Source organism: Equus przewalskii, chromosome 17 (genome assembly GCF_037783145.1).
Source record: "Equus przewalskii isolate Varuska chromosome 17, EquPr2, whole genome shotgun sequence".
Lineage (NCBI taxonomy): Eukaryota > Metazoa > Chordata > Mammalia > Perissodactyla > Equidae > Equus > Equus przewalskii.
Genome location: NC_091847.1, coordinates 3,139,289 through 3,164,275, shown reverse-complemented (window position 1 = coordinate 3,164,275; position 24,987 = coordinate 3,139,289). Strand labels below are relative to the sequence as shown.

At 51.3% G+C, this 24,987-nt stretch overlaps 1 protein-coding gene across 22 annotated transcripts in view; it reads right to left on the bottom strand.

Annotated features, from left to right (window-relative positions):
• LIMS2 (LIM zinc finger domain containing 2) overlaps nucleotides 1-24,987 on the bottom strand; it is a 58,452-nt gene that overhangs the window by 19,661 nt on the left and 13,804 nt on the right. For 2 of the 22 annotated variants that reach the window (XM_008544437.2, XM_008544441.2), the window contains exon 1: nucleotides 14,651-14,981. The exons of 4 other annotated variants lie outside the window; for them this stretch is intronic. In XM_008544437.2, coding sequence (XP_008542659.1) covers nucleotides 14,651-14,661 — 11 coding nt within the window. In that variant the 5' untranslated portion in view covers nucleotides 14,662-14,981. Of the gene's footprint in view, nucleotides 1-2,746; nucleotides 3,644-3,912; nucleotides 4,318-14,368; nucleotides 15,352-20,089; nucleotides 20,311-24,987 lie in introns of those variants that run through there. 16 more of the 22 variants (XM_070579521.1, XM_070579524.1, XM_070579523.1 and 13 more) reach the window with 16 other exon arrangements.

Sequence of the window (24,987 nt, the reverse complement as noted above, 5' to 3'; positions counted from 1 at the left end):
CCGTCTGCTCCCCCAGAGCCGGCCAGGGCCCAGGGCTGACGCTCAAGGACTGCGTCTGCACACTGTCACCACAGCGGCCCGCCCCTGACAACAGGGCTGGCCCTCAACTGGTCTGTGTCTAGTGTCCTGGCTGGGTCCCTGGGCGTCTCAGGTCAAGGATTCTGTCCCCTACATACCTCACACAAGCCCAGGCACGTGCGGCTAGGGTGTGGGGGTGACCACCTCCCTCCCGCACCCACTGGCGGCCCCAGCCCAAGTCTCGGGCAGCAGCACCTCCAACGGCACTTCTGTGGCCACATCCTCACGCCACCCTGCTCAGGGACACAGACCCCACTCCAACCCACGGGCCCAGGACAGAGGATGGACAGACGTGCAAATGTGCCCAACAACTGCAGCACAGCACGACCAGGGAGAAGGCCTGCCGGTTCCACAGGAGGCGCTGGCCGGCACGCAGGGCTCTGGGCTCAGCCCACACGTTTGGGTCCCGATGACCCCAGCCACCTGCTGTGGGACCTGGAAGCAGGTGCCAGCTCCTCTAGGCCTCACTTGCTCATCTGCAAAGAGGTTGCTGGAGTAACAGTGGCCGCCTCGCAGCGCTGAAGAGAAGCTCGCAGGGCACACTGCACGTTGAGCGCAGGGCCAGGCAGGCTGAGTGCCGGAGAAAGAGAGCTGTTGTTTTCTGGCAACTCTGGGGGCCTTCCAGAGTGCCCCAGGCCCAGTCCAGGGGAAGGCCTGAAGCCTGCCGGCGCTCCCCGAAAGGGTGGAGACATGGACATTCCTCACCCTCCTTCACACATTCCGGTCAAGAGTGAGGAGCACAGAACCCGCCCAGTGATCCCCAGGGGACGCCGCCACCCTGCCCCAGCGGAACAGCACTCAAACAACCCAGGCACGCCCAGCCGCCTAGAAGCCAAACCCGAGAGCTGGGGAGAGGGCATCGTCCTGCACCCCTTCTCCAACTCTCCCCAGCACCCCAGAACACTCTCAATCTTGTCAGCCAACACAGCCAATTGTTGCAAGATGTCACTGAGCTTTACAGTGACTGTTAGCCTGGGGTGGGGTAGGGGAGCCCTTTCTGTGCCAGGTCCTTGTGAGGAAAGGTTGACAGTTCCAGATAAGGAAATTGAAGCACAGAGAGGGTCAGTGATCTGCTGAGGGTCACACAGGATTGGACCTATGCTGTCTCCTGTCCCTCAGCTCCTGGTAGCATCATACAGACACCGCCATTCAAGACTGTTTTGTCAACAACCCCAGACCTTCCCCCACTCTAGCCTCCCACTCACCCGGGGGCCTGAGAGCAGGGAGGGGCTGGCCACAAGGGTCTGTCCACACCTGAGGATGAGTCAGTGTCACCAATGCCATGTCAGCCTGGGCACTAGGCAGTGAATGCGTGTGCTCCAGGGCAGACGGCACCGGCTGCAGCCCTGGCTGCGGGGCCTGCCGCAGAGGACTCTGTGAACCTCGACCTCCTCATCTGTAAAACGGGCCGGCAACAGCCCCTCCAGGGATTGTGGGGAGGGTGAAGTGAGGTGACCCCTGCGAGCACAGCCCATAACCGCTCCACAACACAGCCAGGAGCACTCCTCCCCTCCTTCACCCACCAGCTCGGGACGGAGCATCCACACTGCGACAGGCACCGTTCCAGGGTCGGGAGAAGGGGTCCCACTGCAGCATGGCCTCCACAGCTTGAGTGGCAGCTGCCCCTGCATGGCCTGGGGCTCCCCAGGTCCTCCCTCATGAGGCCAGTCAGAGGTCAGCAGCAGGTGGTATCTGGCTGACACAGGAAAGAGGAACGGACAAAGCCAGTCCCACACCCAGCCTTGAGGACACTAGAGAATTGACGTGCTGCCTTGAGCTGCTACACACAAGGCTTTTCCACCATCAGAGACATGTTACAAGTCTGTGTGGAGCCTGAGGGACACCACAGAGCTTGTCCCGAAGCCCCAGCCCTCCCCCTTGCTCTGCATGTTACACACAACACACGGACAGCAGAGAGCTGGCCAGAAGTTCACAGCAGAATAAGCCGAGCTGTGTACAAACACATGTGCGTGCAGGCGCGGGACTTCCTGAGGCCAACCTCGGTGCCGTGCAGTGTGCCCTCCTGGTGTCCTGGCCATGGCCTTGTGCTGCAACCTCTGTTCCCCACTCCCCACCCGACACCCTCCCCTGGCAACATTCTTAGCCCCAGACACCTGCGAGGGCTCAGTCCCCACCACCCCTCCCGAAGGCTGCCCTAACCACAGGACACCGTGAGCACAGAGCAGGTTGTCCTCTTCCTGCAGAGCATTAGCCCTGGACCTCCTTTCCTCCCCATCCTCCCCTCTGCCCTGCTGCTCCGGCTCCTCCCTGGCTCACCACCCCTCCTCCCAAGCTCAGCGTCCTCTCCCACTGTCCCTCCCCGCTCCTCCTCTGGGGCCCCGCCTGTCACTTCCATGCCAAGCCCACAACCCTCATTGCTCTCTCTCCCCAACTTTCTACTGGAGTTTCCATCCAGATGGCCCCAGGGGCACTGCAAACTCATGTCCAGGAGTGCCCCCCAGCCCCTGACCCCCACATCAGGGTCTCCATCACCATCCACGTGCCCCCTTACACCCTCCCCATGCAAGACTAACTCATCCTTGGAGAGTCCCCGGGGTCCACCCTGAACCCCACAGGCTCCTTCCAGCCCAAATGAAGCAGTCATCACTTGTCTACACCTGCAGTTCTGCAGAGGATAAAGCAGTCCAGGCTCTAGAGTCAGTCCCACCTGAGTCAAGTTACAGCGTGGCCATTTTTTGGATGGGTGATGTCCAGCGGGGTCCTGGACCACGCTGTCTGCTCATCTACAAAGTGCAATAAAATGATCCAAGTCTGAAAGCAGTAATGGGGGCTACATAGGACAACTTATCTGGAACACCCCATCCTCAGCACCCTGCCCAAGAACGTTGATCAAACCCAGCTGGATTAAGTGGTGCCCTCCCCCAACCCTTGCGGCCAACCCAGGAGCTGTGCGGACGCCCAGGGTGGCCAGGCCCTTCGCCGTCGGAAGGGTCAGGCAGGGTGTCCGAGGAAAGGCCTGCAGCTGCAGCTTCCGGCCATTGTCCCGCGCCGCCCCGCCCTGCCCCTGGCCACCTACCCGGGGACGGCAGGCGGCGGGCTCTGCCGGTGCTGGCGCCGCCGGTACAGCCCCGACGCGGCGAGCGCACCCAGCCGGGCGGCCATGGCGTCGTGGAAGGGCGGCCCGCTGGGGGACCCCGGCCGCGGAGGGCAGAGGCTGCCGAGCGACGGGCCGCCACCGGGGCCAGACTCCGCGACGGGGCGGCCGGCGTGCAGGGGGCGCCTCTCCCCCACCGGCTCTGCACAGGAGCTCACGTTACACACTGCGATCTCCAAAGGGCAGCAGAGTCAAGTCCAAATAGAAAGGATATTGTTCACACCGCGGGGGCAGCACAGTGAAAGCTGAGGCTGGCAGGGCTGGGTCCAGGCTGGGGAGGAGATCCGCTGGGAGGATCCCAAACAGCACTGAGGTGAGGTCCAGAGTGACAGGGCAGGATGCCTGGAGATCCCAGGCTGCCCGGAGCCTGCGAGGAAAGCCCCCGGACAAGCTGATGACAGCACAGCTGAGGAGGGCAGTACCGGACTGCCAGTTTAGGAATCCTGCAAACTGTTAAAAGCTGATGAGAGAGACCCACACATGCCCACATTCTGCCTGTTCCCTTCCCAGAGAGCCTGCGGCCACAAATGCCACCAAGGAGACCCAGACCAGGGCAGCCCTGGTTCCCTGGATCTGGCCAACAAATAGCCAAGCACCCAAAAGAGGTCTGGGCTGTCCAAACTCAGAGAACAGGTGGTCCCCCGCTGGTCAGGGAGAGCAGAAGCAGCAGGATCTGGTGGAAGACCACCCGGAAGGCACCACTTCACAAGCATTTTTACCTACAAAGACTGGCAGGGTTACTGCGATCCATGTGCAAACACCCCAGGTCAGCATCTGAACTCTAGCCACTGCTAGCTGAGCGGGCACCACGGTCAGCAACGAAATAAGGATCCAGAGCACTCACAGAAATCTTTAACACTGATTGCATTTCCCTGAAAAGGCTTTCTAGTAAGTCAGAAAGCGTGAGCATCCTCCTCCTCTGCCTTTCGAAAGAAAGAGACGGTGGCCGTCCTCCCAGCCAGCAAGGCGCTGGTCCTCCTACACCAGGACGGAGGAAACCTGGGACGGGATCCACTGGCACTCGGATGCCGCCGGGCCCACACCGAGGAACATACCTCATCCAGCAAATCCAAACATGAGGAAGTACTTATTAACCACCTGGGGGTCAGCCCCAGAACAGAGCCATATGAGGACAAGCATTGAGTGCAATATACTTTGTAAACATAGCTCAATTCCAAAGGTAGCAGGCACTGATCAATTCAACAAATATTTTCTTAGAGGGGGCCCCAGGGCCTAAAGGGCATAGAGAGGCTGAGCCTGGAGGAGGCGACAAGTACCAGGATCACCTCCCACCCCCTGATAGGGATGGCTGAATGCTTACGTAGAAGCTTTGGTTACAGCGCTTCAAGTTACTGCCCTGGGGCCCAGGCCCCTTTTACCAGCCCCCACCCAACCCTCCCATGTGGAAATCCTGAACTCTAGAGCCCAGAACTCTCACAGCTTCGTTTAAGGAGGGAACATCTATTTAGGGCTTCCACGATTGCAGACAGGCCCGGGAAAGAGGCCACAGCCACAAGCACTTGTACAGCATAATTGGTAAATGAAGTTCAAGCCCAAGTTTACCAGGCACTAACCAACCTAACAAATATTTACTGTAAAAGGGAGCACCGGGGCCTGGAAACTGAGAAAGGCTCCCAGTCTGGTTGAGCCCAAGTCCCCAGTCTTTGCACAGCCTTCCCCCAGCCCACCCGCCCAGTTCTGCAGCCTGTCTTGCAGGGGTGGGGTTGGGCCATGCTGGGCTCCTCAGCCAGCACTCTGGCTCCAGAGGACACAGTTGCAAAAACTCAGAAAGAAGGATGTCAGCAAAAATGGTAGAGAAAGAATCTCTGAACGTTTGTCCCTCCATAAAAGCAATGAAAAAATAGCCAAAATTGTCAGAGTTTTTCAGAACTCTGTAACTTAACCAAAGATTTGCAGTAACCCAGGGAGCATTTGGTCAAGGAAAGCAGTTGAATCTCAGTAAGAACAGTGAGCTTTGTGGTGTTTTAACTTATGCTAGTCTCTAATCCCTGTTCCCTAACTCCATGGCTGCCTTGAAAAACAACCACCCAAATCCCCAGGAATAAGGGAGCAGACAGGGCTGGAGCTCTTCCAAAGCTTCATTCCCACGCAGGAGTTCTTGCTGGACCTGACCTGGGAAGACCCCATTTGAAAGGCTTGTCTTTATGTGACCTCACTCACACATACCCAGGGCTAAAAGCCTCTCTTGGGGAGTGTTTTCAAGTGGGTTACATCATAGCTGCCTATGATATCATAGCTGCCATTACCACAGGCAGTGGATGACAGGTAGGGTGATAGACTAACCAAAAAGCGTAAAAGGAAAGCTGAGGAATGAGCTGTCCTTAGGGGCTTTGAAAAAAATCGACACATTCCTGGGAATCTAGAAGGCCGTGCACATGCCCAGGGCTCATGCACACTCAGGAAAGGCCTGAGAAGGCCCCAAGCCCTCAGTCTGGCTGACCTTCAGGCTCTGAGCAGGCGGAGGGGAAGGCCATGGCAGAGCTGTCGGCTGCCTGGCTGAGAGCTGATGGTGTGCCCCCGCACACACGCAGTGCCCTCAGCAAAGGCTGACAGACTTACTGCTCTCAGGCATTCAAGGAAATCTCTGTTCAGTCATTAGCTGCCCATAAACTACCAAGCAGAGACTTCAGTGGTCACGAGTGACAGAGATACATACTTTAAAGAATGACTGCAGAAAAGTCACTAAGACAGACAGCAAGCAGGAACCACAAACCCCGGGGACTGGGGAGCATCTGAGTTCCAGTGTTGCCACATTACAGTATTTGAAATGAATTCTTTCTCAGCAAAAATTTATTAGACATGAAAAGAAACAAAAAAGTATGACCCATACACAGAAACAAAAGTACTCAACAGAAACTGTCCCTGAGGAAGCCCAAATGTTAGGCTTACTAGACAGGCTTTAAGTCAGCCATTTTAAATATGTTCAAAGAACTAAAGGAAACCATGTCTAAAAACCTGGAGGAAAGTATGAGAATGATGTCTCACTACGTGGAACATATCAATAAAAAGATAGAAATCATAAAATGGGACCAAATAGAAATTCTAGAGTTGAAAAGAAATACTAAAGAGAGTGCATCAGGATGAAGTGAAAGGACACTAGACAATAATTTGAATCTCCGTGAAGAAATAAAGAGCAGTGAAGTATATTTACCTTTGTATAGTAAAAGTAACTATATAGACAAATATAAAAACATAAATGTATTTTTTTGCTTCTAAATCATTTTTTCCCAACTGATTTAAAGACAACTGCATAACAAAATAGTTTAACACAAAATAAGGCAATAGTGTAGGAAATGAGAAACAAAATGACATAAAATATATTTTAAAAGAGAGTAAATGGGAGATGTAAACCCTATCTTATCAGTAATTACATTAAATGTAAATGGATTAAAGTCTGCAATTAAAAGTCAGAGATTAACAAATGGATTTTTTTAGAACATGATCTAATTATATGCTTTCTACAAGAGATTCATCTTACATTCAAAAACACAAATAGTTTGAAAATAAAAGGATGAAAAAGATATACCATACAAACATCAACCAGATGAGAACTGGAATGGCTATACTAATATCAGACAAAATAGAATTTAAGACAAAAATTGTTACAAGAGCAAAAAAGGACATTTTATGATGACAAAAGAGTCAATCCATCAAAAAGAAATAACAAGCATAAACATATACGCACCTAACAACAGAGCCCCAAATACCTGAAGCAAAAATTGACAGAATTGAGAGAAAAATAAACAGTTTAACAATAATAGTAGGAAACTTCAATACTCCACTTTCAATAATGCATAGACCATTATACAAAAGCTAAGCAAGGATACAGAAGGCATGAACAACACCATAAACCAACTAGACATGAAAAACATCTATAGAACACTCTACCCAACAATAGCAGAATATACATCCTTCTCAAGTGCACATGGAACATTCTCCAGGATAGACCATATGTTAGGGCATAAAACAAACCTCAATAAATTTAAAAGGACTGAGATCATAGAAAGCATTTTCTCAAGCCACAATGGAATAAAATTACAAATCAATAATAGAGGGAAATTTAGGAAATTCACAAATATGTGGAAATTAAACAACACACTGCTAAAGAACCAATGAGTCAAAGAAGAAAACAAGGGAATTTAGAAAGCACTTTGAGATGAATGAAGTGAAAACACACACACCAAATACGGGATGCAGCTTAGGCAGTGCCCAGAGGGAAGTTTATGGCTGTAAATGCCGACATTAAAAAAGAAGAAAGACCTCAAATCAATGACTTGAACTTCCACTTTAAGAAACTAGGAACGGGGGCCAGCCCAGTGGCATAGCAGTTAAGTTCCGGCACTCTGCTTCAGCGGCCCGGGGTTTGCGGGTTTGGATCCCAGGCGCAGACCTACACACTGCTTATAAAGCCATGCTGTGGCAGGCATCCAACATACAAAATAGAGGAAGATGGGCACAGATGTTAGCTCAGTGACAATCTTCCTCGGCAAAAAAGATGAGGATTGGCGGTGGATGTTAGCTCAGGGCTAGTCTTCCTCAAAAAAAAAAAAAGAAAGAAAGAAACTAGGAACAGATGAGTAAACTAAACTTAATGCAAGTATAAGGGAGGAAATAATAAAGATTAAAACAGAAATAAATGAAAGGAAGATTAGAAAAAAATAGAGAAAATAAAGAAAACCAAAAGTTGGTTCTTTGATAAGATCAACAAAACTAACAAACCTTTAGCAAGAAAAATAGAGAACACTCAAATGACTAAAACCAGGAATGAAAAAAGGGACTAAAGTTAGAGAAATTTAAAGGATTGTAAGGGAATACCATAAGCAATTGTATGCCAGCAAACTAAATAACCTAGTTGAAATGGACAAATACCTAGAAAGACAAACTACCAAAACTGACTCAACAAAAATAAGAAATCCAAATAGACCTGAAACAAGTAAAGAGACCGACTTATTAAACAAAACACTTCTCACAGTGAAGAGCCTAAGACCAGAAGGTTTTGTTGGTGAATTCTACCAAATATTTAAGTGGAATTAACACCAACCCTTCACAAAATCTTCCTCAAAGGTCAACCAGAAAGGAACACTTCCCAACTTATTCAATGAGGCCAGTATTACCCTGGTACCAAAACCAGACAAAGATATCACAAGAAAAATACAGATCAATATCCCTTATGAACATAGGTGCAAATATCCTCAACAAAACTGAACGTAGCAGCCTATAAAAAGTATTATACGTCATGACCAAATGGGATTTATCCCAGGAATATAAGGTTGGTCTAACATCCAAAAATCAATGTAATATACACCATATCCATAGAATAAAGGGAAAACACCACAAAAAATGCAGAGAACGCACTTGACAAGATCCAACATCCTTTGATGATTAAAAAAAAAACACTAAGCAAACTAGGAATAGAAGGAAACTTCTTCAACCTGATAAAAACCCAGAGCTAATATTACTTAATGGTAAAGACTGGAAGCTTTCCTGTAAGGTCAGGAGCAAAACAAGGACTCCCAGTCTTGCCATTTCTTTTCAACATTGCACTGGAGGTTCCAGTGAGGAGAGTTAGGAAAGAAAAGGAGATAAAAGGTATCCATATCGGAAAGGAAGAAGTAAAACTCTCTCTATTTGCATATCACGTACTCTTATAGAGAAAACCCTAAAGAACCACTACCCCCAAGAAACCTGTTACAGCTAGGAAATGAGGTCAGCAAGGTTGCAGGATGAAAGATCAATACAAAAAAGTCACCAGCAATAAGCAATCTGGAAATGAAATTAATAAAACAATTCCATTTACACTAGCATCAAGAGGAATAAAACACTTAGGAACCAACGTAACCAAAGAAATGTGAGATTTATACAAGGTGAAAACTATAAAACATTGTTGAAAGAAATTAAAGATCTAAATAAATGGAACGACATCCCATGTTCATGGATTGAAACACTTAGTATTGTCAAGATGGCAATGCCTTTCCCCCTCCCAAACTGACCTGCAGATTCAACACGATCCTTATCAAAATTCCAACTGTCTTCTTCACAGAAATAGGAAAGCTGATCCCATAATTCATATGGAAATGCAAGAGACCCAGAATAACCAAAACAACTAGAAAAAGAACAAAGTCAGAGGACCCACATTTCCCAATTTCAAAACTTACTACAGTTACAGTATTCAAAACAGTATGATTGACACATACATCAATGGAATAGGATTGAGAGTCCAGAAATAATCCCATACATCCATGGCCAAGTGATTTGTGACAAGACTGCTAAGACAATTCAATGGGGAAAGAATAGTTTTGTCAACAAATGATGCTAGAATTACTGGATAGCCAGAGGCAAAAGAATGGTTTTAAACCCCTACTGTGGGCCAAATATAAAATTGGACTCACAACGGATTGAAAACTAAAACGTAAGACTCAAAACTATAAAACTCATAGAAGAAAACATAGGTGTAAATCTTCATTCCTTGGATTAGATAAGTTTCCTAGAAATGACACCAAAAACTCAAGCAATCAAAGAACAAATAGATAAATTGGACTTCATCAAAATTTAAAACTTTTGTGCATGAAAGGACACTATCAAGAAAGTTAAAAGACAATCCACAGAATAGGAGAAAATATTTGCAAATCATATATCTGATAAGTGTCTTGTACCCAGAATATATAAAGAATTCAACACCCAACAATAAAAAGACAACTCAGTTTAAAAATGGGCTCGCACTTGAATAGATATTTCTCCAAAGAAGACATACAGATGGCCAATAAGCACACGAAAAGATGTTCAATGTCACAAGTCATTAGGGAAAGGAAAATCAAAACCACAATGTGATACCATTTCACACCCACTAAAACAGACAATAATATGTGTTAGGGAGGATGTGGAGAAATTGGAACCCTCGTACATTCCTGGTGGGAACATAAAAGGGTGCAGTTACTTGGAAAACAGCTTGGCAATTTCTCAAAAAGTTTAACACAGAGTTACCGTGTGACCCAACAATTTCACTCTTAAATATGCTCAAGAGAGTAGAAAACATATATAAGAATGTTCACAGCAGCGTTATTCATAAAAGTGAAAACAATTCAAATGTCCACCGTGAATGAACACATAGGCAGAAGGTGGTACATCCATAAATGGAATATTATTCAGCAAAAAAAAGGAATGAAGTACTGATTGATGCTACAACATGGATGAACCTTGAACATGTAATGCTAAATGAAAGCAGCCAGGCACAAAAGGCCACATACATATGGTTCTATTTATGGAAATGTCCAGAAGAGGCAAATCCATAGAGACAGAAAGCAGATTAGTGGTTGCCAGGGGCCGAGGGGAGTGGGGAACGGGGACGGACTGCAAACGGGTACGGAGTTCCTTGTGGGGGTCATGAAAATGTTCTGGAATTAGTGTTGATGGCTGCACAACCTAGTCAATGTACTCAAAACCAGTGAATTGTGCTCTCAAAGTTAGTGAATTTTATGGGATGTGAACTATATCTCAAATTTTTAAAAAACAAACACATAGTGAAGAAGGCAACTACAAGCTTACTAGAGGCACAGATAAAGGCCAGGGCAGCTGCCATTAAGCTGTGAGGCAGGGCCGCCTCCCTGTGGCTGCTCAGGGAGCACCGTCCCCGGGGCAGCTGGCGACACCACCGCAGCCTCTCCCCCAGAGCCAGCTTCCCCGGCAAGACTGAACCTCGCTGAGAAGCCGAAGACAACTCCGCAGGCCCTTCTGTCTGTCTCAGATGAGTGACATCTCCAACCTTCCCATCCACAGGAAATTCGATTTTGAATGATCTTATTTTCTTACTTTAAAACTCAGGCATCAGTGTGGACGCAACTTGGTTTTATACACACGCATTCAGCAACCTCATCTTAGTAAGATACAGTGACCTCGTGTAAATATCTTATGAAGATGTTCATCTTACTAGGTCATCTCAAGTAAATAGTCATCAGAAATTCAAAAGATCAAAATAAACAAACAGGACTGTCAAGGCCCCTCCCTCTGCCCCTCCCCCCAGCCTGGAAATGAAGACTGAGTGTGGAATCACACAGCACAGATGGGAGCAGACGGCAGAACACCACCTGAGAGGCAGGACAGCGCTGTGCGCAGAAAGCCCTCCCCAGAGTGGCAGGCCTGGCCCGTGCTGGACCCCCTCACAAGGGCTGATGGTTAAATTTTCAGGAGTTTTGCAGACCGGTTAGTGCCATGTTGGTGGCTTGAAGTGAGCCCAGGTGGGCGTATTGACTGCGTGGAGCTGGGCAGGGCCTCCAGCCCCCACTGTACTCTGAACTCCACTCCATCAGACCGGGAGTCAACACCGGAAGCGGCGGGAAAAGGAGGAGTTGAGGGGCCGTGGGCAGTGCCCAGCCTGACCCAGGCTGGGGCTCAGGGCTCAACTGTGCATCACTTGTCACCCACTTCGCACTTGGCTTAAACCCTTGACTCTATGACAGCCCCACGCGCCATCCTGAGGGCTCTAGCTCCACCCTCACTACACCTCAGCAGGCTGCTCTGCTGAGGGGTCCGCTGGACAAACCCCTGAGGAAGGGGGAGCACAGCTGAGAGCACCGTGGCCTAGGGGTGCTAGCAGCCGCACTCCACACTGTGCCAAGTGTGGGTCCAGCTTGTGCTCTGGCACATGGGGGCCTCAGGGGATGACAGTCACGTGCTGGGTGAGACTCCGCTCTGGAGCAGGCCAGCCACTGAGCTCACACTGCTGTGAGCGTCGCGGCCCAGGCTCCATTTGGAGGAGTGCTGCTCACTGTCAGGCCGGGGCCCTGGGCAGAGCGTGACCTGCCTGGGCCTTAACATCCTCCCTGTAGAACAACGGTGATGCCAAAGGTCCCTTCAGCTAGAGCAAAAATTCAGGTGTTTTTAGGGTCCAGAGTCACTGGGCTGCCAGCCGGGGCTGAGCTGCTCTTCCCACAGCACCCCCCTCCCTAAGCAACCGTACGCAGGCAGGCGGGGCCTCATCTACCCTCCGGCCCCAGCTCAGCCCTCTCCTGGGCTTCCGACCCTCACATCTGACTGCCTCCCAGGGTTTCCCCTTAGACTGGCCACAGCTCTCCAAACTCTCCGTGGCCCAAACTAGCTCTGCGTCCACTCCCACATCTGCCACCACAAACTGGGCATCCTCCTGGGTTCCACCCTCTTGGTCAAGTCCTGCCGGTTCCACCTCCCGCATCGCCCGAGTCTGTCTCCTCTTCGCCAGGCCCGTGGCTGCCGAGGAGGAGCGTCCCTTGTTGCTGGCCTCCTGACTATCTCCTTCCCCACCTCCTCCCCGGCAGCCCATTCTCTACACAGCACTCAGATGTGCCTGTCGCTCCAGGCCACTGCAGGGCTCCCCACGGCCCTCCCTCTGGTCTTGCCTGCTCCGGGCCTGTGGAGAGCCAGGACTTTACGCCATTGCAGGGAGAGCCACGGAAGGTGCGTGGGGTGTGTGACGAGGGGCTGTTTCAAAGATTACCCACGTGGGAGGGCCAGGGCCCAGGCGTGAGAGCTGCCCTGGCGTCCCGTGGGGCAGTGGACGTGAGAGGGCATGGAAGCACAAAACAGTGAGAATGAAACTCCACGGCTTCTGGGGCAGGAACATCCCCCCCACCCCAAAGGTTGTGTCGATGTCCAGTCCTCAGCCGGCCTGGCCCCAATGCCCGCGCGTGGAGGGGAGGCCAGCCAGCCCCGGCACTGACCCTGCACGTGGTCGGCAAGCTGCAAAGGCCAGTGTAAACCTCTGCTCACAGCTGCTGAAACAAACAAGCAGGAACAGACACCACGAGAGACGCTGCAAGCCACCAAACGCTCCTAAGGCATCTCTGAGGAGTGGAATCTGGGGTGCTTTCTTCCTTTTTGTGTTCCTGGGTTTTTCCTAACTGTCTAAGATGAGCAGCATTACTTTTACAAGGAAAAACCCGACTCAGTGTTTTCCAGGGCTCACTCTGGTCCCTGTGCCATTTGATGACCAGCATTTCTCAGGCTCAGGGTGCCCGCTGGACCCCTGCAGCAGCCAGGGCAGGCTGGCCCCTGCTCCCACCACCCGCCTGCCTTCCCAGCTTATCTTGCTGGGCTGTCGGACGGCTGACCCAATGGCCTCCATCTCCACGGAAGGTCCAAAGACCCAAGGGCGAGAGGACCCCTGCTGAGCAAACGGAGGTGCCTCCAGGACTCTGATGGCCTCACTCCCTGCAGGGAGTCAGGGCAGAAGCTGCTGGCTGGCAAAGCAGAAGCTGGTGGCCTGTGGCTCTGCCTGATGATAATCTTTGCTGCCTGAATAACCACCTCCCACACATCCCACCCCACTCAACACGGGTCTGTCCCCATTTCACTCTCTCCCTTCTTTTCCTTGAAAGCTCTGAGGGTGGGGACCCATGGGCAGGGGGAGCTGGTTTTGTCACAGACCCAGGCCAGGTGGAGGACTGAGTGGGAAGCAAACTGCGTTTGAAGCACAGGACTCTCTAGGTGACAGGGTATCTGCTATTTTGGGTTCCTGGGGCTGCCCTAAGACTCAGGCCACAGCCTCGACAGCAATCAGAGGCAGTACGCCCTTGAGGGCTGGGTGACCACCCCGCACATCCCCCAGGTGTGGGCCATCACCCTGCCCTCTGTGGCTGCTCCCCATTCCTGGGGACTGCCTCTCCAAGTCCCTTTTCCCAGCAAAGCCACAGGGTCTCCCAGGCCCACACGCCCAAGTCAAGGGGTGAGGAAAGACAGCATCCTCCTGCTGGAGCTTGGCTGGAAGGGCCCTGGCTGGGCCTCAGAGACCAGTCCCTCCTACCCAGCCGTGAGTCACGTACTTGGACCCAGCTATGTTCCAGAAAGGACAGCAGAGGCCAACACTGGCCAGACACTGGTGGACATGTGACCGGCCTCATGAGTCACGCAGCCTCTATGGTCTCAGTTACCTCATCTGTGAAATGGCAACAAGGGGCCTGAGAGCCAAGACCAGAGCAGGCCTGGGGAGCACCCTGCCAACACCCCACCCCTGTGCAGCCTATGCCTGCGGGCAGTCCTGCCCAGACCCCACACAGGCCCTTTACCGTTTCTAACGTTGTTCCCATTCCCGGCCTACAGAAACAGAAGCCTCCAGAGGTGAGGCCTCACCAGGAGCACACAGCTGGGGGCAGAGAAGCCAGTAGAAGCCGATAGTCGGGATCTTACCGCTTTGCCCTTTAGTTGGCATGTGACCTTGAGCAAGTCCCCTGGCCCTCTGAGCCCCGATTTGCCGTTTAGTTAGGGATAGTCATCCCCATCTTGCGGGGGTGGGCGGTGCGGCGGCAGGGGTACCCCGTGCGGACAGCGCCGCCATCCCGGGAGCCAGCGCGGCCGTGGGCCCGGGGCGCCGGACGTGGGCGCGGGCGTGGGTGCGGGGAGGGGGCGCTCCCGGCCCCGGCCCCGCGCACACAGGCGCCCTCCGCCCGGGGCGAGGGTGGGGGCTGTTACCTTCCCGTCATGGTGGCCGTGCGCTGAACCGGGGTCGGGTCGCCTCCGTACTCCCTGACGCAGCGGCGCCCGCCAGCAGATCGGGGGCGCGGAGCAGGGAGACGCCCAAAAAAGGCCAAGAACGGCTCCGCCCGCCGCCCAGCCCAGTCCGCGAGGGGGCGGTCAAGGTGGAGGGCAGGGGGGTTCCCGGCCGCGAGTGGGGGGGTAGGGAGCAGGGGTGGGGTCCGCGTGGGGGGATGAGCCCCGCCACCAGCGCGCCCCAGCTCTGGGGACACCCGAGCTTGGCCTGCGGGTCACGTTCTCCCCGCTCGGCTTCGCTCGCCACCTCCCCGGATTCCGGGCATACTTTTCCTTTTAAAGGGAGTGAAGCTATAATAAACGCGGACGAGCCCCCCAGCCCCGCCGGGACGCCCCGCCCGCCCTCCGCTGCCCGGCGCCCTGGCGCTCGAGCACTTGCGGGACGAGAGGATGGGCGGATGGAGGGGCGACGCTGAGACCGCCTGGCCGCCGGCCTCCAAGCCCCAAGTTCCTCAGCAGATGTTTCTGGACTCCCTCCCAGAGCACTGAGGACCCCTACTCCACGCCTCCCGCCCCCAGGAAGGCCAAGCTCAAGCGGCGTCCCTTTGAGTCGCGAGCCTGACTCTGCAAACTTAGATGCCAGGCCATTGCTGTCCGGGGAAATAGCCATTTCATCCAAGTGTGTGAGCAAGCCCCACCCGAGCAAAAGCTACTTTCTAATGCAAACGCAGACGCGAAGCTGGGGAGGACACCGCTCCTCCTTTCTCCGCGGAGGCTGTCCACGAGCTAGCGAGGAGCCCCTGAGAGTGCCCGTGATACAGCACCATCCAGGGAAGCTATCCTGAGAAATTATTCACCAATCATCAAAACGAAAAAGCCTCACTCTGCCTAAAAGCAGGCCTGCCTAGCTGGGCGGCGGAAGGTAGCTCCTGATTGGAAGCAGCAGGAATGTCATACTGTGGGCCAGGGCTGAGCAGCCCACATGTTAACCCGACGAACAGCATATTACTTCCAGTCTTGGCAACAGATAAAGACCATCTAAAAATGACGGGGCAAAGTAGGAACCCAGAAATAAAATAAACTAACAGTGGAATTCAGAAACATGAGTTGATAGTAACACACAGGGTTACGTCTACAGAAATAAGCTTGGGAAAGGCACCTGTTCCTAAGCAGCTCTTATCTGGAAACCAGCGCGCTGCAGTTGTTGGTTCTTTTTGCAATTGTGTTTTGGCTGATTCTGTCTAGCTTTAATGTACGGTTGACCAAGCACAAGGTATGGATGATTTCTTGGTTCATCCACCTGCTTAAGGAGAAATGCTTTCCACAGTTGCCAAAGGCCAGAACAGGCATGCTGGGGGCTGCGCACCAGAAATCGACTGCCCCGCTGGATGATTAATTGAATATTGGGATCCTGTGGGAACCAAAGAGGATGAAAAGGAGAAGGCAGAAACCAAATGGCCCTGCTCGCTCCCTCCAGGGCACCCCATCCACCCAGCCTGCCTCCTCCCCAGCCACAACAAACTTGCAAGAGCTGGGTGGCAGCTGGGGGCATCGCTCTGCCTGTTGGCGATGAGACGGCTCCACAGAGCTGCGGGCCAGCTGCCTGTTGGAGATGAGACGGCTCCACAGAGCTGCGGGCCAGTTTCCTACGGTGCAGCCAGAGGTCAGATTTGCAGGAAAGAGCTGGCGGCTGCCGGGAGCTCCCTCGCCACCCATTCATTCAAGAGTATTTATGCTCTCCGGGCACTGGAGGGACAGCAGGACGGACCTCAGCGAGTTTAGCTGGGGTGGAGGATGGACAGTGAACACACAGGTACATAAACGTGACTTTAGACAGGGACCCATGCTGCAGAGAGGACACTAGGGCGCTTAGAGGGGAGGGCAGCAACGGCTCCCAAGGAGTGATGTTTGAGCTGAACCCCGAATGAGGAAAGAGCTGGCAGAAGGGACAGCAGGGCAGGCGCCCTGAGGTGGAAATGAGCTCCCGGAGCTCAAGGGTCAGGAAGAAGGCGGTGTGTCTGGAGAAAAGGGAGGGGGCCTGGGAAATACCGGAGAGAGCTGGGGCCAGAGCACCAGGGCCATGGCAGAGGCTGGAGTCCCCCCTTAGAAAAGTGGGGGCGTCTCAGCGAGGAAAGACAGCACGCTCTGACACCAGCATGGATGGTCTCCAGAACCTGACTCAGTGAAAGCAGCCTGACCCCAAGAGCACCTGCTCCATTTTCAGCAAGCTCTAGAACAGGAAACTAGCCTAGGCCGGAAGGTCAGAATGATGGCTGCCTCTGGGTGGGGGTGGGGCAGGGATTGGCTGGGAAGGGGTGTGGGGGAACTTTTGGGAGTGATGGTAAGGTTCTGTATCTTACCATGGATTTGGGTACACAGGTGTATGCATTCTTCAAAAATCATGAAATACACAGTTAAGATTTGTGCATTTCATAGTATGTAAATTTTACCTCAAAAGAAAAAAAGAGGGGCCGGCCATGTTGCCTAGTGGTTAAGTTTGGCGCACTCCACTCAGGTGGTCCGGGTTCAGTCCCCAGGCTCAGAGCTACACCACTCGTCAGCAGCCATGCTATGGCAGCGTCTCACATACAAAATAAAGGAAGTTTGGCACAGATGTTAGCTCAGGGCAAATCTTCCTCAGCAAAGAAAGAAGACAGAAAAAAAGAGCTGTAAACAAATATTGAACTCTAGTTGATGTGTATGCCGAAGTATTTAGGTAGAAAGGTACTGATGTCTGTAATTTACTTTGAAATGCATTTTAAAAATCAAGATGGATGATGGGTGGGTAAAGGGACAGATAAATGAGCAGAGAGGTGGTAAAATGAGTGTAGTACGGTATTAATGGGACAATCTAGGTGGTGGGTATCTGAATATTTGTGGCAAACTTCTTCCGGCTTGACTGGGGTATTTGTGATGGGCGTAGGTGTGACTGTGGCCAGAGTGCAGATGGCCAGGTTTCCTTGCTCTCCTGCATGTCAGCCTGCAGTGCGACAGCAGGGGCAGACGAGGGGAGTGGCTGCGGCTGAGCCTTCCGCACCTCCCAAGGGAGATGGCTGGTGGGGAGTGGGCATTGCGAAGCAGGAGCTCAGAAGAGAAGTCCATCCTCTGGCATAGACGTGGGAGGTTTGGTGCCAATGGAATTTCAACCATGGGGCTCCTGAAGTCACCAAGGGTGTCTGTGCAGAGCCAGGAGCCCTCCAAGGGTGAGAGGTTGGGGAGAGCAGCGAAGGAGGGCAGCCAAGGGGCGAGGAGGAGAGAGGTAAGGTGTCGAAGAAGCCCAAAGGGCATGACTGCTCCCCGTGTTGAGCTCCTACAAGTGCAGGACAAGGAGGGACCGGAGTTTGGTGTCAAGAGCAGGCCCGTGAGAGTGAGGGACCCTAGTCCAGCTGGAGGGGTGAGGCAGGGCCTCTCAAGAGGCCCCTCACTCTGGTCCCTGTAGACAGTGCTCCCTGGAGGGGAGAACAAGGCGACAGATTGTAACTGCTTTGAGAAGTCTTGCTCTCAGGGAAGGGGAGAAGCAGCAGAGCTGGGGGTAGGGAGGAGGGAAGGGTGCAGTGATGAGGCTGGGGTTTGACAGGGAGGGAGACGCTGATGACACTCAGAGAGAGAGTTGAATCACCCACTTAATGTGATTCAGGGCAGGACAGATGGGGCTCTGAGATGTCAGAGGTCAAGGCTGGGCCACAAAGTGGGCTGTGAACCAGGTTTCCACAGGGTGACATGGAAGATGTCCTAGAAAAGAATGGAGGTGCGGGGTCTTCCTAGGCGCAGACCCCACTCCCCTCTGGGGCTCAGGGCAGCTGTGAGCACCCCTTCGCAGGGGGTTTCCGTAGTTGCCCCACACCACCCTTTCACTTCCCTGCTCCAGCTGACAGCCTGCTTGAGCCAGCCCAGTGCAGCGGGGTCCTGTGGGTGGGAGTGGGGTCTCATGGGCACCAAGGGAGGGGCTGCGCTTCCCTGGACCAGCAGGGCCTCATCAGTAGCAGGAGGACAGAGAGGACTTGGGGCTCAAATTGCCTCCATGGCCTCCTCTGATATCTAGAACCAAAGCCCTGCCCCCTTGTAAGCACAGGGGACAGAGAAGGCTCTGCATGTTCTCCCACCGTGGCGCAGGACCTGCAGGACCAGTGTCACACCTGTTTCATGAGGGCCCGTGTGAGGTGAGGGCACCCGGACGGCCTCTCTGCCCAAAGGCTCTCTCCCCCCACGTCTGGATCAGGAACCTCCCTCTCAGGGCCTCGGGGGTGTCAGGCACCGAGCCATCGGCCATGGTGACACATGACTCAAATTAGCCAGCCCCCTCAGGTCTAAAGCTTCTTCCGGAAGTGGCCTGTGAGAATCCCCAGGGAGGGCCAGGGAAGCCCCCGGACGGCCTGGAGAAGCTGGACCTTTCTAGCTGAAGCCTCTCCTGGGCCCGGGCTCTCCAGGCCGAGAAAGGAATGGTGGGCAGCACACCCACCTCTGTCCACCCACAGGTATCAGAACATTTGCTGTTTTGACAGATAAATGTTTCTCTTTTAAAACGTGAGCATGCCCTCAGAACAGCTCTTACGCATACCATCTGACCAGCACAAAATGAGCTTACTTCTTCCTGGACTACACAGAGCTCAGTGAAAGAAGCTGGCGGAATCATGATGCACTAATTCTTTTAACATTTGTAGAACGAACAAGAGACCTGGAGAATTTTCGTCGGTGGAGAACACAGAACCCTTCCTGAGAGCCTGGTTTACTCAGGGTAGCGCCGGGCCAAGGAGCCCCGCGGCTCCAGTTCTCGTCCTTCCCAAAGACCGCCCGGCCGCGGGTGTTGGGGAGGAAAATGCCCTTCCCCTCTTACCTTGGCCCTGGGACGGGCGTGACTCCACTCACGGTTCGGAGCAGAGAACAGCACTGAACAGGCATACAGGAACACCATGTTTTTGCACCTCAAAGCCTCACAGCCTCGGTCATCCAACAAGAAACTACTTGTGCACAGTGACCAAGACTGTGTCACCTGCAGGATCCCCAGCCTCTCCCTGCTTCTAAGCACCTTTCTTCCACGTGCTGAGGGTCATTCATTTCACTTCCTCTTTTCCATTAGGACAACCAACCCACCAACCTTCCCATCAGAGCATCTCCAACGGCTGTCCAGAGTGAAGATCAGCTGCCCTCCCCAGCTCCCATCCCCAAGTGTGCAGGCTTGGCCTCACCAGCAGAAGGCCCAGCATCCAGCCACAGTGAGCTGGCTTCAGGCCACTTCCTAAGGGTGTGTGAGGCTAAACCAGGAGGGCAGGCCACCCTGGGGCTATTCCATGACCCCAACATTAGCAACATTAGCGTGACCACCTAAAAAAGCACATAAAGGGATGGCAGGGAGAACCGGGCCCGGGCCCCACAAGCATCTCCAGAGCCAAAGGCACCACTCGGGCACCACACGGTGTCTACCTCAGGGGCTGAGTCTCCACTCCGCCTCCTTCTGCCGCTTCCTTCCCCGAGCACTGCCAGCAACTTCTCTGGGGGAAATAGCAGCTGCCTGGCCTGCTTGGCACGGCCACTTGGAGAAGGACCGGGCAGCAGCTGGGAGTGTCCAGCCGCCATGGGACACCCAGGCACTCCAGTTCAATTCTCTCTGGGCAGGAGGCTTGCTGGGAGCTGCAGGGCGGGGCACCTTGGGGTGGGGGTGTGTGTGGAAGATGGAGGAAGCCGAGGAAGGAAAGGCCGGCCTCCCTGGGGAGGTGCCCGCTGGGCGGGCCACTGAAAACCCATTTCCCTGCAGGCCCGGGGCCTGGACTGCAGCACAAAAGGAGGGAGCAACAGCTGCCCTCCGAACTCAGAGGAGCCAACAGAGGGCCGGCCACCATGGGGCCTCTATCTGGCAGCCGCTAAACTGAGCATTTACTCAACTCCTGAGCCCTGAGCCCCAGCAAGGCTGATGTTTCCAGCCTGTACACATGCCAACACCAAGCCTCACGAGGGCATGGAGAAAAGAAACCCGCACCTGCTCCAATAGCCCCAAACGGCTACTAAGACACGTTCTTGCCAGTGATTGTGTTCCTTGAAAGGAGAAAATCTCAGGATTATTTCTATTACTTTAAATTATTGTATAATCTTCGCTATAAAAATTTCACTGTATTGGCAAATGCCCAGAAATAGAAAGAAGAGAAATTTCCTTGAGTTTCACAGCACAGATGGATGCTGACTGCACTTTGGCTGCAGTCTTATCTGTGCAGTTATTTGCACTCAATCTGGTCTTGTGTGTCTGCCACTTCCTGTGCTGTTCTTCACCGCACATGTCCATGCCAGATGGTGCTGCCCAGGGCTCCCCGGCGAACAGCAGCGGGCAGGACGCAGTGCCGTGCATCGCCCCGCTGCAGGGCCTCCCCGGCCCTGTGCTCCCTGGAGGGAGGCAGCAGCATCTGTACGCACCGTGGACACGGCTTGTGTATCCAGCTCTTAGGGGGATCACTGATTTTTGTTCCTCGATCAAATTTTACACCCCCAAGGGTGGAACTGTTTACTTTTATGCGGCACGGCACGCAAGAAAAGGCCGGCTAGATACACAGCAGGGACTCAGCTATCTGTTGGAGCCAGAGCTGCTATACCATCCTGCCATATTGTTTAAAATGGCCTGCCTTCACGTTATAAACATGCTACACCCCAGAATGTAAACTCTCCAAGAGCAGACTCCAGCCTTGTTCACGGCCCACCTCCTGGACCAGACAGGGCTCCATTCAGAGCTGCTGCTCAGTAAACATTTTTAAATGAACATTCTTGGTAAGTTTTAGACTCGGATGATGAGCTGCCTAAATGTAGAGTACATATCACACTCCCGGTGCCCAAAGCATCGCAAATACCACTCTGCTCAACAAATCTTTTCCTGAACTGAATTTGTACAAGTAAAACAAGTTTAATTATGTCTAAGGAACCTATAATTGGAAGAAATCTTGATGGAAAGTATTCTTTTAAAAATAGAATCTGTTTGAAAAGGCAATTGATGCTCAAACTCATCTTATATATTCCTCACTTTTATAGCTATACACTAGTCTGAGATCTGCCCCAGGAGAGGCAGGTGTCGGGACCCCCAGTGCACAGTAACTTGGACCAGCACTGATGCTGTTCCATTAAATGGACACGTGCAGGTGCCACCCAGAAAAGATGCAGTTCCACCCACACGTCTGTCAGTTAGGATCCAGTCCATTAGTGTGAGGTCCACGTGTGAGGGCACAGCAGAGATCAACCCCACATCTTTTCCCTGGGAACACCACAAAGTCGGGCACTTGGAGCCCAAGGATTCTGCTGGGCAAGAAGGGAATGGAGAAACCTGGGGGAACAAGGACTGGGCCTCCATCTAGTGGTTACTCTGTGATGCTTAGAAATGTTGTAGGAAATCAACAAACCCATGCTATTAAAGGCACTGTGGCATGATGGTTTGAAGACACAAACCATGGAGTCAGCTGATTCGTGTTCAAACACCGTCTGGCACTTACTGACTGTATGATTTTGGACAACTGCTCCCCTGCTCGGGCTCAGTCTCCTCATCTGTAAAACAGGGTTGATAACAACAGTACCCACCTCAACAGGATGTGTGGGGGTCGCATAAACTCAGCTTATGGACGTGGTGCTCAGACGTGTCGGTCTTTGTTTTACACTCACTCTTAGAAAGTACTGAGGATCCCAAAGAGCTTTTATTTATGTGGACTACATCTATAAATATTTACCATATTGGAAATTAAAATGAAACATTTTCTTAAATTAGTTATTAATTTATTTTAAAATCAGTAAGAAAATTATTACATATTAACATAATGGTATATCTTTATGCAAACTAACTCTATTTTCCAAAGCAAAAAATAATTACTGAGATGTCTGGTCCCAGCCAAGATGAAGTAGCAGGAACAAGACCAAGTATGTGACACAATTGCTTTCAAGATCCTGAACGTCACAAACCAGCCCTGATGGCCTAGTGGTTCCAGTTCAGCGGTCTCACCGCTGCGGCAGCCCAGGTTCGCTTCCCAGTCACGGAACCACACGACTCGTCTGTCAGTGGCCATGCTGAACTAGAAGGATTTACAACTAGGATACACGACCATGCACTGGGGCTTTGGGGGGAGAGACAAAAAACAGAGGAAGATTGACAACAGATGTTAGCTCAGGGCAAATCCTTCCCTGCAAAAAAAAAGAAAAAAAAAGATACTGAACATCACGCAACAAAAGACAGTGATCCATCAGAGACATGAACATGTGGACCCCACTGCTGCCCCAGTTTAGCACCTAGAGAGCATTTGCAGGCCTTCGCCCAGAGGAATCCAGGTGAAGCTGAGCAGACGCCCTTAGTTACAGACAGGAGGCTGAGTCTGGAGAGACTTCACAGCACTGGATACTGGAGAGAAGGCTGCAGAGAGGGCTCCAAAAGCCTCTGCAGAGCCCCTCAAGCATTCAGCTGAGCAGGATAAGCATATGCACCTGAGGAAACTGCTCCGGGCCACGGAAGAAGCTCCCAGAAGAATTCGGGGGAGCCAGGCCTGGCACTCACAGAGGGCCAAGATGAACACCTATTTCCACCATCCAGATGGGGAAATGCCAGGAGAGAAGAATAAAAACTACCCAAACTGAACACAGAAGGGTAGACTGAAAAAAAATGAAGACAACGTCAGGGACCTGTAACACTATCACAAAATAGTAAAGTGTCGACACTAGAGCCCCGCCCCGTGGCCGAGTGGTTAAGTTCGCGCGCTCCGCTGCAGGCGGCCCAGTGTTTCATTGGTTCGAATCCTGGTCGTGGACATGGCACTGCTCATCAAACCACGCTGATGCAGCGTCCCACATGCCACAACTAGAAGGACCCACAACGAAGAACATACAATTATGTACCAAGGGATTTTGGGGAAAAAAAGGAAAAAAATAAAATCTTTAAAAAAAAAAAACGTCAACACTAGTAGACTGTAAGTTACTGATATATGACTTCTTAGAGCAACCACTAAAAAATCTATGCAAAGCCAGCCCCAGCTGGCCTAGTAGTTACGTGTAGCACACTATGCTTTAGCAGCCCAGGTTCGGTTCACGGGTGCAGAACTACACCAGTTAGTGGCCACACTGTGCTGGTGGCTCACACACTAAAAACAGAAGAAGACTGGCACGGATATTCTTCAGCAAGAAAAAAAAATCTATATAAAGAGGTACACCAAAAAACATTACAGATAAATCAAAACGAAATTCTAAAAATTATCCAAGGTCTATATAGGGAGGCAGGATAAAAAGGAATGGTCTATTGATACACACAATTTGGACATATCTCAAGGGCATTATACTCAGTGAGAAAAGTCAGTCTTAAAACATTACATACTGTATGACTCATTCACACAACACCTTTAAAATAACAAAATTATAGAGAAAGAAAACAAGTAGGTGGTTGCCAGGGGTTGGGAATAGTTGGGACGGAGGGCTAGGTATGACTATAAAGGAGTTTTCTCATTAACGTGGGTTGTCCTTCCATTTATTTAGATTTCTTTAATTTCACTGAACGTTTGTTTTATGCATACAAGTCTTACACTGATCTAAATAGCTTATTCCTAAGTATTTTATTCTCTTTGGCACAACTGTAAATGGACCTGTTAATTTCCTTTTCAGATTTTTCATTGCTAGTGTATAGAAACACAATTAAATTTTGCATATTAATCTCGCATCCTAAAATCCTGCTGAAGTATTTATTAATTATAATAGTTTCATAGGGAATTTCTTAAGCTTTTCTATATACCAGATATCATCTGAAAATAGAGATGGTTTTCACTTCTTCTCTTCCAATCTTGATGCCTTTTATTTATTTTTCTTGCCTATTTTCTCTGGCTAGAACATCCAGTACACTGTTGAATAGAAGTCTTCTTCCTCACTTGTAAATATCTATGCACCCAACATAGGAGCACCTAAATAAAGCAATTATTAACAGACATAAAAGGAAAAATAGACAGAAACACGATAATAGTAGGACACTTTAACATTCCACTTACACCAAAGGATAGATCACCCAAAGAGAAGATCAAAAAGAAACATTGGCCTTAAACAACACATTAGACCAGATGGACGTAGTACATATATATAGAACATTCCATCCAAGAACTACAGGATACACATTCTTTTCAAATGCACATAGAACACTCTCCAGGATTAATCACATATTAGGGCACAAAACAAGTCTCAATAAATTAGGAAGACTGAAATAATACCAAGCATCTTTTCTGACCACAAAGGTATGAAACTAGAAATCAATACAGGAAGAATGTCAGAAAAGCCACAAATATGTGGAGATTAAACAAAATGCTTCAGAACAACAATTGGTTCAATGAAGA